Source organism: Myxine glutinosa, chromosome 13 (genome assembly GCF_964187855.1).
Source record: "Myxine glutinosa chromosome 13, kmMyxGlut1.1, whole genome shotgun sequence".
NCBI classification, from domain to species: Eukaryota; Metazoa; Chordata; class Myxini; order Myxiniformes; family Myxinidae; genus Myxine; species Myxine glutinosa.
Window position 1 is genome coordinate 16,835,278 of NC_136273.1, and position 14,116 is coordinate 16,849,393.

A 14,116-nucleotide genomic window follows, 5' to 3' on the forward strand; every position below is an offset into this window, starting at 1 on the left:
GCAAAATTACACAGTGTCAAATTTTTGTTGTTGAAATGAACTCTACTTTCTATCGCCTAATGGTTTAACTCCACAGATAAACAATTGCATCCGTTTACATTGCACATCATTCTTCTTTTAGGCCTGCAGATATGGGCATGTACAGCATCTTGAACACCTGCTTTTTTATGGAGCAGACATGATTGCTCAAAATGCAGCTGGAAACACAGCCCTGCACATTTGTGCACTCTATCACCAGGTAAGCATTGAATGCTTGGTTTTGTTTTGATGCTCCCTTTGCATATTTTTAAAGCCTCCCCCTATTGGAAAGGGGGATGTTTATACATGTTATAGGGTTTGTTTCTACAATTGGTGCCCTCAATTTGGAATGCTCCCTCAGAGTTTCATAGAACCCAGAGGAGTACTAAACCACCATTCAGGGTTTTTTGGGTTTTTGGTTTTTCTTTTTTCTTCCTGTTTTTTTTTTCTGCCAATGTCCGAGCTGCATCTCAGATCTGGCTGGTACTTTTGGAATTACATTTTACATCAATAATGGGAATACGGTACAAATAATGTGTGGTTGACATAATTATTTTTGACCTTAACATAATTTTAAGGTCATGACCCTTTTATAGACATTTTAATGTGTTTTACCATAACTCGACTAAGGTTTATACGATAATAACGAAATTGTCTTATCTCGAGGTATGGTGCATGGCATTTACGCTTCATTTACATCTTACCCCTGCATGTTAAAGGTCAAGGTCAAATGGCAGTCTGAATAAAATAATGCGTTTTATTTTTTGTCTCAGCTCAAATCTCAAAGACCGCTTGGCCTACCATTATGTTCTTGCATCATAATAGTGTATCTTCAATGAAGTTGAAGTGTATTTTCAATGAAGTTCAATATCACATGTGATATTTGTTTCGTGTCCCTGACCTATTTTTTCGGATTGTGACCTAATTAACAAAAAATACTGCTGCTCCGATCGGATCAACTGATCATGTCCTTGTTAAAGTGGACATCTCTCTGACCATCCTCAGGGAGCCTGCTCAGCGTCGACGAGTCTGGCATTTCACTCAGGCCAACTGGCACGGTCTTCAAGCAGCCATCAATCATCTGGACTGGTCTCCCATCTCTACCACCTCTGACATCAACTCATCCTGGGAATTCTTCCAAAGTAAATTGCTCTCTCTCATGCACAGATTTATCCCATCTCGTCTTCAGTTGTCATACCCTTCCTCACGTCCATGGTACACGGAATCTTGTGGTGAGGCTGTTGCCCAGAAACAACTTGCCTTCGTCTCCTGGAAAGCAAATCCAACGGAAGGAAATCTCATTTCCTTTCACAAAGCCCGAAACAAGTGTGTGTCCACCCTCAGGAGAGCCAGGAAACAATATCTCTCCATTCTCAAGACCGAACTCTCTTATCTGTCTCCCTCTTCCAAATCCTGGTGGCGTCTGGTCAAATCCGTTTCTGGTGTTTGTTCCCCCTCCATCCCCTCCCTTACCTCAAACGGCTACACAGCTGACTCCGCACGTGAAAAAGCTGAATGCCTCAACTCTGTGTTTGCCTCTAAATCTTGTGTCCCAAACCCATCCCTCTCTGTACCCACCATACCCAGTCGTACCCTGCTGCTCCTGGACTCCGTGTCCTTTCCTCCTGACAAGGTGGAAAAGTTTCTGTCAACCCTCGACTCTGATTCTGCAACTGGACCCGACGGCATCAGCCCACGGGTCCTAAAATCCTGCTCTGCTGCTCTATCTCACCCTCTCTCTGTTCTCTTCACCCTCTCTTTTGCTCAAGGTCAACTGCCATCTGCTTGGAAATCAGCCAACATCACCGCTTTGCACAAAAAAGGTGCAAAAACAGATCCTAGCAACTACAGACCAATCAGCCTTCTCCCAATTATCAGCAAAGTCATGGAATCCATCATTGCTTCGGATATGACATCTTTCCTCTTCTCCAATGGCTTGATCTCTGATCATCAATTTGGTTTCAGACCAGGTCACTCTACTCTGGACATGCTGCTTCTGCTGTCTCAACAATGGATGGAGGTCCTCAATGCCAAACAGGAAATTAGAGCTGTCTCCCTCGACATATCACGTGCCTTCGACACGGTCTGGCACCCCGCTCTGCTCACCAAACTCTCCTCCTTTGGTATCCATGGAAATCTCCACGCATGGCTGGCGGACTTCCTCTCTAGTCGTCGTCAACGTGTGGCCCTGAATGGGTTTCTCTCATCTCCTCTTCCTGTTCAGGCTGGAGTTCCCCAAGGCAGTGTTCTGGGCCCCGTGCTTTTTCTGGTCTTCATCAATGATCTCTCTGACTCTCTCGAAAATCCTCTCTATCTCTTTGCTGATGACTCCACTCTCTGCCGCTCCATTCCTCATCCCTCAGATCGGCAGTCTGCTGCCTCCTCACTCTCTGAAGACCTGGACAAAATCACAGACTGGTCAAACAAGTGGAACATGTCTTTCAATCCTGACAAATCTCACACTCTTACTATGTCTCTCCGAAAAGATCGACTGGACAACCCTCCCATCTACTTTCTCAACAATCCTCTCCAAGAAGTTCTGTCGCTCAAGATTTTGGGTCTCACTATCTGCCATGATCTTTCTTGGGAAAACCACATTTCCAAGCTGGCCTCCAAAGCCAGTCGCCGACTGGGCATCCTCCGTCGTGCGAAGTCCTTCCTCGGCACACCTGAGCTCCTCACCACATACAAGGCTTTCATCCGCAGCTCAATGGAATACTGTTCTCCCCTATGGGCCGGTGCTCCTGCCTCACACCTAGCTCGGCTTCACGCTGTTGAAACCAAAGCTTTCAGAATTATTGGAATCTCCCGCGATGAAGCTATCTCTGAGGGCCTTTCACTCACTCACCGCAGGCAGGTAGGTGGTCTTTCTGTCTTCTACCGACTCCTCTCTGGCCTTGCACCCCCAGCTCTCTCTGTGCTCTGTCCCCCAAATATTCCTACAGGTCGCACAAGATCTGCCAGCAACCCTCTGATGGTTAAACTGCCGAAATCTCGGCTCTCTGCTCACCTTCACTCTTTCATTCCTCTTTTCTCCCGCCTCTGGAACAAACTCCCTCTCTCCCTTCAATCCCACTCCTCCCTCCAGGTCTTTAAAACAGCTGTTCACCACCATCTCTTATCTTCCCCCATCCAAAACCTTGATCTTTTCTACCCCCGCTAATTCACCCCAGATCCACCTTGTTTGAAATTCCAACTTCTTTCCTGGAAGTCCTGGCAGTGTCCATATGTTTTATACCTCTCCCACCGCCCCCTTCCCATGCCCCCCCCCCCCCCAAAGCCCTCGCCCTCTCTCAGATCTCTCGATGTCTCCATGTCTCTCGGTCCCTGCTCTCAAATGTTGTGTTTGTGTCCTTCCCCCTCTCTCCCCATCTTGTCTACCGCTCCCGATGTTATATGTTTTATGTGTCGGTTTGTCTTTCTGTGTGATTAATGTTCGCTCTTTCACGAGCCTCGACCTTGTATACAAAAAAAAAAAAAAAAAAAAAAAAAAAAAACCGGCTGACTAAGTCGCCGGAGGCATTATGTTTTCGGGTTGTCCGTCTGTCTGTACTTCCGTCCATCCGTCCGTACTGGCTAAAGCTCGTTTTTCTCAGCAACCATATGTCCGATTGAGACGAAACTTTCACGGTAGGAGTCACACCCATGCAGAATGTTTTTATGATAATTGTCACGTCATAGGTCACGTGGTATGGCAGCCATCTTGGATTAAAAGCAAATAATTAAAATTTTCTTTCTCGGAAACCGCTGAATGGAAAAAATTGAAACTTGGCACATTGTCAAGTACTCCCAATGGGGAACAAAAGCATGATAATGATGACATCATAGGTGAAGTGGTATACCAGCCAAAAATGTTTTAATCGAATTCCTTATCCTAAAAATCTGAAATTGCATGCACATGATCTATGAACCATTTGTATTGAAATATGAAATTTATGACATCACAGGTCACATGGTTTGGCAGCCATATTGGATTGAAGGAAAACATTAAATAATTATATCTCTGAAACCGCTCACCCTATTGATGCGAAATTTTACAAATATCATCTTATAGCACTGTTGCATATAGTTTGAAAATGGTGATGTCATAGGTCACGTGGTTTGGCAGCCATCTTGGATGGAAAAACAAACCTTATCTGATCAACACGAAACTTCACAAACATGATCCCCTACATGATCCCCTACCCATACATATGCAGAGTGATGGCATCTACCCGTTGTGGGACTAGGAGGAGGCATATTGGCGACACAGTCACATTGTTCTAGTTAATCATAACTTGAATAATTTTCTCCCATTTTCATGATGTTGAGTTTTCTGTTTAAGGTGATATGGTTGTCCGAAAAAAAATATGCTCATTATTGGACCATGGGGGCCGGAGAGGCTTACCCTCCTCTCTGAGACCTCCCTGAGAGTTCTTTGAATCCACTGTCATTGGTTTCATTGAAATCCGTTAATGCATTCTCAAGTAATAGTATGGCAAACAGACAGCCAGACACGCTCCTTTTATAGTATACATATTGTTACAGACACGACTTTGATGTTATGGTGGGCCGAGCGGAATGGCCGCCGTGTCCGCACAAGTTACCCGATTATACTCGAACGTTGGCCGAGTCGCGCTACGCTAAATCAATTGAGGAAAAGGACACAACGGCTGGGGTATAATGACACGACACCAAGGGTTCAGTTCTCAAGACCTCCGGAGGAGGTTATAATATTGCGGAAGGTCAGATTACAGGGATGAGAGAGACAGCATAGTAAGATAGGCACTTAATTACGGTCTTATATTAGCCCCGACAGACCACAGATAAACAGGACAAAACTGACTCACACGGGGGTTGATGGCAAGGAAGGCGGGTAGTCGATGGCTCAAGGTGCACCTTGGCTCAGGGGCAAAATCGACCCGGTCCGGTCCAAAGATGCGGGGAGGTCGCTCAGCGCTCGGAGGTCGCGACTTGTCTTTCCAAGCTGGGGGCGCATCTGACGTCACGTCCGGTAAGTGGCTGCGTATATCCGGCGGGGAGTGACACGCCCTCGGCTCGTTAGCTCCGCCCCAGATGGAATCGGCCCGTTGCTTCTCATTGGGTGCGGGGGTTACCGGCTCCGCCCTTGACGAGGGGCCGACAGGCAGCCCCTTCGTGGTAACCCCGTCGGCGCACATGGGTAATGGCGGCTAACCGAGCCGGAGTGAGGATGCACACTCCCCGCGCCGCGCCGCGCCGCCCCCCTCTGTTGTTGTAGTTGTTGTTGTAGTTGTTGTTGTTGTTGTTGTTGTTGTTGTTTCATGGGGAAGATGGGAGGAGGTATGGGGAGGTCCTAAACTCACTACTGGTGCCATACAATCACATTCTGGTGCAACGAAGAGTCAGAATTAATGGAAACGAGTCCTTAACTGACATAGACTAAGAATAACTAGCAAGATGTCCGAAAGTTGTCTACGTGAGATGCGGTGGACCTGGGCACGACATTTAATGGGGGAAAAAGGGGAAGGTCGGTTCTACAGAGTGTTATTTACAGGCAATGGGACTAGGGAATGGGGGATTGGGGATAGTTGGGGAGTATTGGGGAAATAGGGGAATATTTACAAGCGGATATGGAGGCCAAATTCCATATCCGCAACAATATTTTCCCCATCTCACTGCTTTTTTCATCCTGATTCATAATCTTTGAGGAGAGTGTATAGTTGCATGAAACCAAAATACAATGCCTACAGAAATTCTACACCTCCTTTCAATTTTTTCACCTTTTGTTGCCTTCTACCTTGGAATTAAAATCCATTAAATCAGACTTTTTCCACCTTTATTTACACATAACTCACAACTTCCAAGTGAAAAACAACTTCTACAAATTTCAGAAAATGAATTAAAAATACAAAACTGAAATATCTTGGTTGGATAATTGTCCACCCCCCTTATAATAGCAATTGTAAATTTGCTCACTAGTAACCAATCACCTTCAACATCACACACCAAGTTAATTGGCCTCCACCTGTGTTAAATTGTAGTGATTCTGATTATTTCAGAATAAAATCAGCTGTTCCTGTAGGTTTCCATGGAACTTTCAAAAGACCTCCGGATAAAGTTGTGGAAAGGCACAGATCAGCGGATGTGTATAAAAATATTTAAAAGGCTTTAAATATCCCTTGGAGCAGAGTAAAGACAATAATTAAGAAATGGAAGGCATATAGTAGCACCAAGACCCTGCCTAGATCAGGCCGACCCTCCAAATTGGATGACCAAGCAGGGAGGAGACTGATCAGAGAGGCCACCAAGATGCCAATGGCAACTTTGAAAGAGCTACATGCCTTTATGGCAAAGACTGGTCACTGTGTACATGTGACAACAATATCCCAAGCACACCACAAGTCTAGCCTGTACGGTAGGGTGGCAAGAAGGAAGCCATTACTCAAAAAAAATCCCACCTTGAGTACTGTTTGAGGTATGCAAAGAAAAAAAAAAAAACGACTCTTGAGATTCTGAAGACATGTGGCAAAAAGTTTTGTGGTCTGCAAAAACCAAGATGGAACTTTTTGGTCTAAATGCAAAAACAGAAAGAAGAATTAGCACATACAAAGAGAAATACGAGAAAGTAGAAAGAAGTGTGAAAGACTGAAGAGAGATGGGAAAGAGAAAGGAACAGAGATCAAGGATGTCAGGAAGAACACAAGAGAGATAGGTTTCAGCGGTTACTCCTCAATGCTCCCAGTGTGTACCCTGGTTTAGAATAGGTACACCGTATCCCTGCGTGTCGTAAGAGGCGACTAAGAGGGTTGGCGTCAGGAAGGGCATCCGGCCATAAAAACATTGCCTCAAAAAGAGAACCATGACAATTACAACTACATATGCGCAGGGTACAGCCCGAAGTGGAGATCGGTTTCTGAGGTTTGGAACATGGAATGTAGGGACAATGACAGGGATATCAGGAGAAGTGGTGGAAGTATTGGTCAGAAGAAGATTGGACATATGTTGTGTGCAAGAGACGAGATGGAAGGGAAGTGGTGTGAGAATGGTGAAGGGTAGGCAGGGACAAAAAGACAAGTTTGTGTGGCAAGGGTGCCCGGAGGGCATGCATGGTGTTGGTGTCCTGTTTTCTGAGGAGTTTGTAGACAGTGTGGTGAGTGTGACTAGAGAGTGATAGGTTGATGATGGTAAAAATGATGATTGGAAAGCTCTTGGTGAACGTCATCTCGGGATATGCTCCGCAGGTTGGTCGGAGCGATGCAGAGAAGGACAAGTTCTGGTGTTCGATGGAGAAGCTGATGGAAAACGTGAAAGATGAGGAAGTTGTTGTGGTAGGAGAAGGCCTAAATGGACATGTGGGAAGGAGTATGGACGGTTTTGAGGGAGTTCATGGGGGTTACGGATATGGTGTGAGAAATGGAGAAGGTGAAAGGATTTTGGAGTTTGCTGATGGAGCTGATTTGTTGATTTGTAATACTCAGTTCCAGAAAGAGGATAATAAGCTTGTTACATACACGTCAGGTGGGTCGACGACAACTGTTGACTACCTGATGGTGCGTAGGCGAGATAGGGGGCACCTCCGGGACACAAAGGTGATCCCGGGGGAGGAGGCTGTTTCACAGAACCACTTGGTTGTCTGCGACATAAGGGTGAAAGGTGCGAGGAGAGCTAGGCGGGTGAAGTACCAACCGAGAATGAAGGTGTGGAGGTTGAAAGAGGTGACAGTAAGGGAGGCATTAAAAGAGAGGCTGAGTATGGTCGAGGATGATGTGGTTGAGCTTGAAAGTGGTTGGAGGTCAATGAAAGATAGTCTGTTGGGAGCCGTTGGTGAGGTATGTGGATGGACAAAAGGACCACCGAGGCACTTGGAAACATTGTGGTGGGATGATGAAGTTGGAAAGAGGATCGACGAAAAGATGAAGAAGTTCAAGGAGTGGCAGAAGGCGAAGGGTACGGGAGCAGAAAAAGCAGAGCATGAAAGTTATAAGGCAGCCAAGAAGGCTGCAAAAGAAGAGGAAGCAAAGGCGCAGGAGGCATGTAGGAAAATGTTCCGCGAACGTTTGGATTCGGAAGAGGGTCAGAGAGCGGTATTCAGGATTGCAAAGTAGATAGCGAAAGAGAGGTGTGATGTGATGGGGGTGAGTTGCTTGAAGGATGAAGTGGGACAAATCGTTGTGGACCCAGATGGAATTAAACGAAGATGGAAAAGATATATGGAAATGCTGTTGAATACAGAGAATGAATGGGATGGCAACATAGAGAGCAACACAGTTTTAGGACCGGCAGAGAAGATAACTGAGAAGGAAGTTGAGGAAGCGATAAAAGCAATGAAGAGTAGAAAAGCGGGAGGGCCGACGGGAGTTGTGGGAGATATGTTGAAGGCAGCAGGAAGTTGGGGTGTGAAGAGAATGACAGAGATCTGTAATCTGGTGGTGAAAGAAGGCCGCATTCCAGTGGATTGGGAACTGAGTACCCTCGTCCCTCTATACAAGAGGAAAGGTGAGCCTCTGGAGTGTGGCTCGAACTGAGCGATAAAGTTATTGGAGCATAGATTGAAGGTATTGGAAAGGGTGTTGGAGAGGAGGATAAGGAAGAAGGTGAAGATCGACGAGTTGCAGTTTGGATTTATGCCAGGAAGAGGAACGACAGACGTGCTCTTTATTGTGAGGCAGTTGCAGGAGAAGTACATGGAGAAGTGGAAGAAGTTGTTTCTTGGGTTTGTTGATCTGGAGAAAGCATTCGATAGGGTTCCACGTGAAGTATTGACATGGGCATTGAGGAAGTTAGGAGTGTAAGAATGGTTGATCAGAGTAGTGATGGCAATGTACAAAAGATCGCGCACAGCTGTAAGGACGAAGGATGGGAACAGTGGTGAGTTTGAGGTGAAGGTGGGAGTGCATCAGGGGTCGGCACTAAGTCCACTACTATTTGTAGCTGTGATGGAGGTGCTGGCTCAGAACGTAAAGGAGGGTTTACCGTGGGAGTTGTTGTTTTCAGATGATCTGGTGTTGATTGCGGAAAGTCTGGATGGACTGAAGGAAAAGATGAACAAGTGGAAGGAATGTATGGAGACAAAAGGTCTGAAGGTGAATATCGGAAAGACGAAGGTGATGGCATGTGGGAAAGCATGTGGTGAGGTGGAAAGAACTGGGAAGTGGCCATGTGCTGTGTGCAGGAAGGGTGTCGGAGTGAACTCCATTCAATGTACAATGTGCGCTGAGTGGGTTCATCAAAAATGTAGTGTTCTGAGAGGGTCATTAACCAGTGTGGCAGCTACATTCAAATGTAAGGTGTGCACAGAGGGAGCTGCGGATGGAGGAAATGTTGAGTTGGATCTTGGAGACAGCGTGAAGCTGGAAGGTGTGAAAACATTTTGCTACCTCGGAGACATGCTGAGTGAAGAAGGTGGATCAGTCTCGGCAACGGTTGCTGGAGTGAGATGTGCATGGAAGAAGTTTCGGGAACTGAGTGGCGTGCTGATGAGGAGGGGAGTGTCGTTGAAGCTGAAGGGAAAGGTGTATGCTGCATGTGTGAGAAGTGTTATGATTTATGGGAGCGAGACATGGGTAATGAACGTAGAGCAGCAACGAAGGCTGGAAAGGGTGGAAATGCGAATGGTTCGGTGGATGTGCGGAGTATCGTTGAGAGAGAGGAAGACAAATGATGAATTGCGAAAGATGATGGGAATAGAGCCTGTGATGGATGCTGCGAAGAGAAACATGTTGAGATGGTTTGGTCATGTGTTGAGGAAGGATGAAAGTGACTGGTTGAGAAGAGTGATGGAAATGAATGTAGAAGGAAGTAGAGGACGGGGAAGACCGAGAAAGACTTGGCTAAAGATGGTGGAAGAAGAAATGCGGGCAAGGGGGTTAACAAGGAGAGATGCAGAAAATAGGGCAAAATAGAGAAGATTGTCATGGGGACCGCAAGGCTAACCCCCGCTCTAGCAGGGGAAATGGCCTTAAAATGCATGTTGTTGTTGTTGTTGGTTACTCCTCAATGCTCAAGCGCAGCAACAGGTATAAGCTTCCAGAGATCAGTCAATGGTCTGGCATATCATTGAGTGAAAACCTGAGGTCCCAATATCGTGATAAAAATAATGCTCTGACCACCAATGTTCTCTCGGCTGTTTTTAATCCGTTATTGTTTTACTTCTTCCCTGGTGTTGGGCTAGCGGCTAGGGTGTCAGCTTAGGATCCTAGGATCCTGGGTTCGAAACCCGGTCGATCGCTGAATTAACGCCAGGGGGGTTGACTCAGCCTGTCATCCTTCCGAGGTCGGCTAATTGAGTACCAGTTCACTGGTAATTCCCTGCTTGTCGTTAAAGGCGGCAAAAAGGGTTGGCGTCAGGAAGGGCATCCGGCCGTAAAACATTGCTTCAAAAAGGGGACCGAAAAACAACAACTACCACGGTTCCCGAAAAAGGCCAACCCCCGCTTGCGGGGGAAAATGGCCTCTAAAGGTGTTTTTTTTTTATTGTTTTACTTCTTCCAAGTTAATCTTCCTTACTTCCACGACTTTGTACTTGTTCTTAGGAGAGCTGTACACGTGTGCTGCTTTACCGAGGGATGAACAAGGATGTGAGGAACTACAACAACCAGACACCATTTCAGGTGGAATTGGTGATATATTCTTTTATTAATTGGTAACTGTCCTTACATGCACAATTGATTGAAAACCCTGCCCAATATTTTTTTTCTTGCTGCCCATGAAAATCTCACGATATAATGATCAGGCATTTTGTATTTGTGTGATTCACCTCATTTTATTCCACTTTTGAGGAGGGGGTGATTCCTGCCTGCCATTGTCCTGCTGCTTGCACTTTAAAAAGACTTGCTGCTGTTTAAAGGACACATTTTATCCCGTTATCACGGGCTCTGAAGGTTCCTTGAGTTTGTTCATTCAACAAGGTTAATCAAGTCGACCGTCGCTTGCACGGGTTATATACCAGCACCATTCTTGAAGATCAAGCTATGCTTGGACTGGCCTTTGAAAGAATGTAGAAGTTGTAGGCAAACGAAAGAAGTGTCATTGGATGGAACAACCAAAGTATCCCAATATTTCTTGCCTTTACATCGATGTAACTAAATTATCCCAATATTCAATCCCTCCCTCTCTCGTTTCCATATCCCTTATCTGTTTCATTTCATTTCTTCTCTGAATGAAAGGTCGTTCACATTTCAGTGGAAACATGGTTTCTTGAATGTCAAATATCCCACAGCCATTGTCTGTCTGACTTTGGCCAAATTCCTACCCTAACCTGTCATCTGTGACTTTGGCGGGATCACCAGAGGTATCCACAGGCTTTACTACCAAGACTCGTCTCACTCAGACAGTGCAACAGCACGTATGCAGCGATGGTAATTAAGGAATGCGTGGGAACACTTGAATTTCAAGGTAGAAGGCCCAATGCTAATATAAGAGCGAATCGCTTATGGGCTATAGATTCAGATATACAGCAAAACCTTCCCAACATGTATTGCATAAACAGTTACTGAGATTTTTTGATTGCTATCTCCTGTATGTCACTGATTTTCATTCATCTTACGTGCACACGCCTCAACAATATGGTTCTTTTGCATCAATTGAACCAATTAGGCCTTCATTTTCATCCCCACTGCTTTCCTCATCATGCCATTAATTCGTTTCCTTATCTTGTCACTCACTGTTGTCAGTGAAATCTAAAGGTGTATCTGAGGTTGCAATGCCTGGTTCACTCGGTCTCCACACTCTGACTTCATGGGTAAAAATGACGTATGGAGTAGTATTGCTGATTTTCAAAATTTACAAAATGCAAAGGGAATTGGAGCGATGGTGAGTGCAAGGTGGTGGAGGGAATGCTTGGAGGAAGGGAGGTTGGGGGGATTGCGAGAGCAAGAGAGGGTGGAGGGGCGGTGAGTGTAAGGGAGGGGGTGGGTGGGGATGGTGATCGGAAGAAAATGTTTTCTTAAAATAAAGAAGTTTTCTTGAAACAAGAAAACGATGAGAAAAATTAACTACTGGTTTTGTTGTTTCAAGAAAACCTTTTTTTTATTTTTAAGAAAATATTTTTACCTCCACCACCAAAGGTGGATGGAGGTTGTGTTTTCACCCCTGTGTGTGTTTGTTTGTCTGTTTGTTTGTGAACAAAATATCTCAAAAGGTTGTGGACGGATTCGGACGAAATTTGGCAGAGATGTAGTGTATGTGACGAGGACGAAATGATTACATTTTAGTGAAGATCCTGATCCGGATCCGGCTACTAGAATATTTTTCGTGATTCTTCATCATTGGGAGATGGGGACAAAAACGATACATAGCAGGATATCTCAAAAAGTTATGGACGGATTTGAATGAAACTTGGTGGACCGGTTGGGTGTGTGACAAGGAAAAATTGGTTCAATTTTGGTGAAGATCTGAATATGGATTCAGATACGAGTATTATTTAATTTTTAAGTGATTCTTTACCATTGAGAGATCGGGCGAAAAGTGATAATTATATAACATATTTAAAAAAGTTATGGATGAGTTATGACTAAAGTAGGTGGATGAGTTGGTTAGGTGACAACAACAAGCCGATTAGATTTTGGTTCAGATCCGAATCTAGATCCGGCTTATCAGTGGGATAGAAACCATAAACTGTTCAGCCTGGTGGAGGTATGTCCTCTACCCATTGCCATTCTAGTCTTACTAAGAAACGGTTTTTTCGTGGCAAGGAACGGAAATGGCAAGGAATAATTTTCAGTGTTTTTTTTTTTAAATTATAGTGTAACTAATAGAAGCCTGTGGAAAAAAAAGTACCACAATTTCCCCAAAATAGTAAACATTTATTATTTTGCTGGTTGAAAGAGCTCAAAAGTGGGAGGTTATATACACGGTGGGCCATTTATCTATTCCCAGTTTTGAGCACCTGTAATTCTGTTGCTAAGAAAGGCTTCACACAGTTGAAACCTAAGCTTTGAGTCATTGGAATATCCCACGATGAAGCTGATTATTATTCAAATTATTTTGGAATAACCCTAACCCTAACCCTAACCCTAACAACCCTAACAACTCAACCAGCGAACATTCAAGACCTGTAAGAGAGGATTCAAGTAGCTTTTGGAGAAATTATGGTCAGAATGCAACAGAAAATGGCCTTGGAGTATCGCAAAAGGAGGCCCACAGCTTAAAATGATGGAAATCACGCTTACTAATAATAAATAACTAATTTTGTAGAATTCAGAAATATATACACTACCTGTATCCTGCACATATTTTGTTCTGTTTAGTTTCTTAGCAACATAATTACTGGGGTTCAAAACCGGGAATAGATAAATAGCCCACCCCGTATATTTCCAGGAAAGGAAAAATAATTAGGCCGTGATTGAGGCAGTGGTCAGTTGTCTATATACCACCGAGGTTCAATTATTTTGTCCGACTGAAAAAATTGCAATTTTTCCCCAGAGGTTTTGCATTGATTTGAAGCAACTTTTATTTAATTATTATTTTTCTCTCCGGGGAGCGTTTGCGTCTTCGTATTTCAGGGTGTAGCCTGTGCATGGTTATAATGTACCGCCTCTCTCTCCCACCACCCCACCCCGACCCCTCCAGTACTTTTCTTGGTTGGTGGTAGATTTTTTTTCCTTGCCATGTCCTGGGTGAGAAAAAAGATGTTAACACAAAATATCTTGGGATGGAATAGTATTTTAGACACCCCATTAATAGGTACCCATAATCGCGAGCGCTTTTTTCCATTGTCTGAATTTCTTGGGGTATGGTAGCTTAACATCATCCTGTCTCAGTTTGAATAAACTGCTCATTGAATGTTGTATTTCATTTGATTGCCTGTTCAATGAAAGTTTATTCAATTGCCTGTTCAATGGTGTTTCAAATGTGCATTTTTGATTAATATTCATGTGAACAGTGTCATGCAATCACAATGATGAGTAATCAAAGCAAACACTTTATCAAATTTCTCATTCAAATTAACAGGACTTATTCTGATTATTTATATCTTACCTTAAGTACTGTTTAATCTAGTGGATATATTAGAGGGATCGCTTGGTAAAGTTTTGAGACCAAACCTGATGGTTGTGATGATTTTTCAGTGTGCACAGCCAAGGTGTGAAGATTACATACATCATCTCAGAATTTATCCACATCATGGCTCCTCGCAAAT

At 44.4% G+C, this 14,116-nt stretch overlaps 1 protein-coding gene across 1 annotated transcript in view; it reads left to right on the top strand.

The window, feature by feature from the left end:
• Positions 1 to 14,116, top strand: part of LOC137438313 (SH3 and multiple ankyrin repeat domains protein 2-like) — a 240,678-nt gene that overhangs the window by 133,794 nt on the left and 92,768 nt on the right. Inside the window, exons 7-8 of the mRNA XM_078767127.1 lie at positions 122 to 238; positions 10,512 to 10,589. Of these exons, the coding sequence (XP_078623253.1) occupies positions 122 to 238; positions 10,512 to 10,589 (195 nt within the window). The remainder of the gene's footprint in view (positions 1 to 121; positions 239 to 10,511; positions 10,590 to 14,116) is intronic.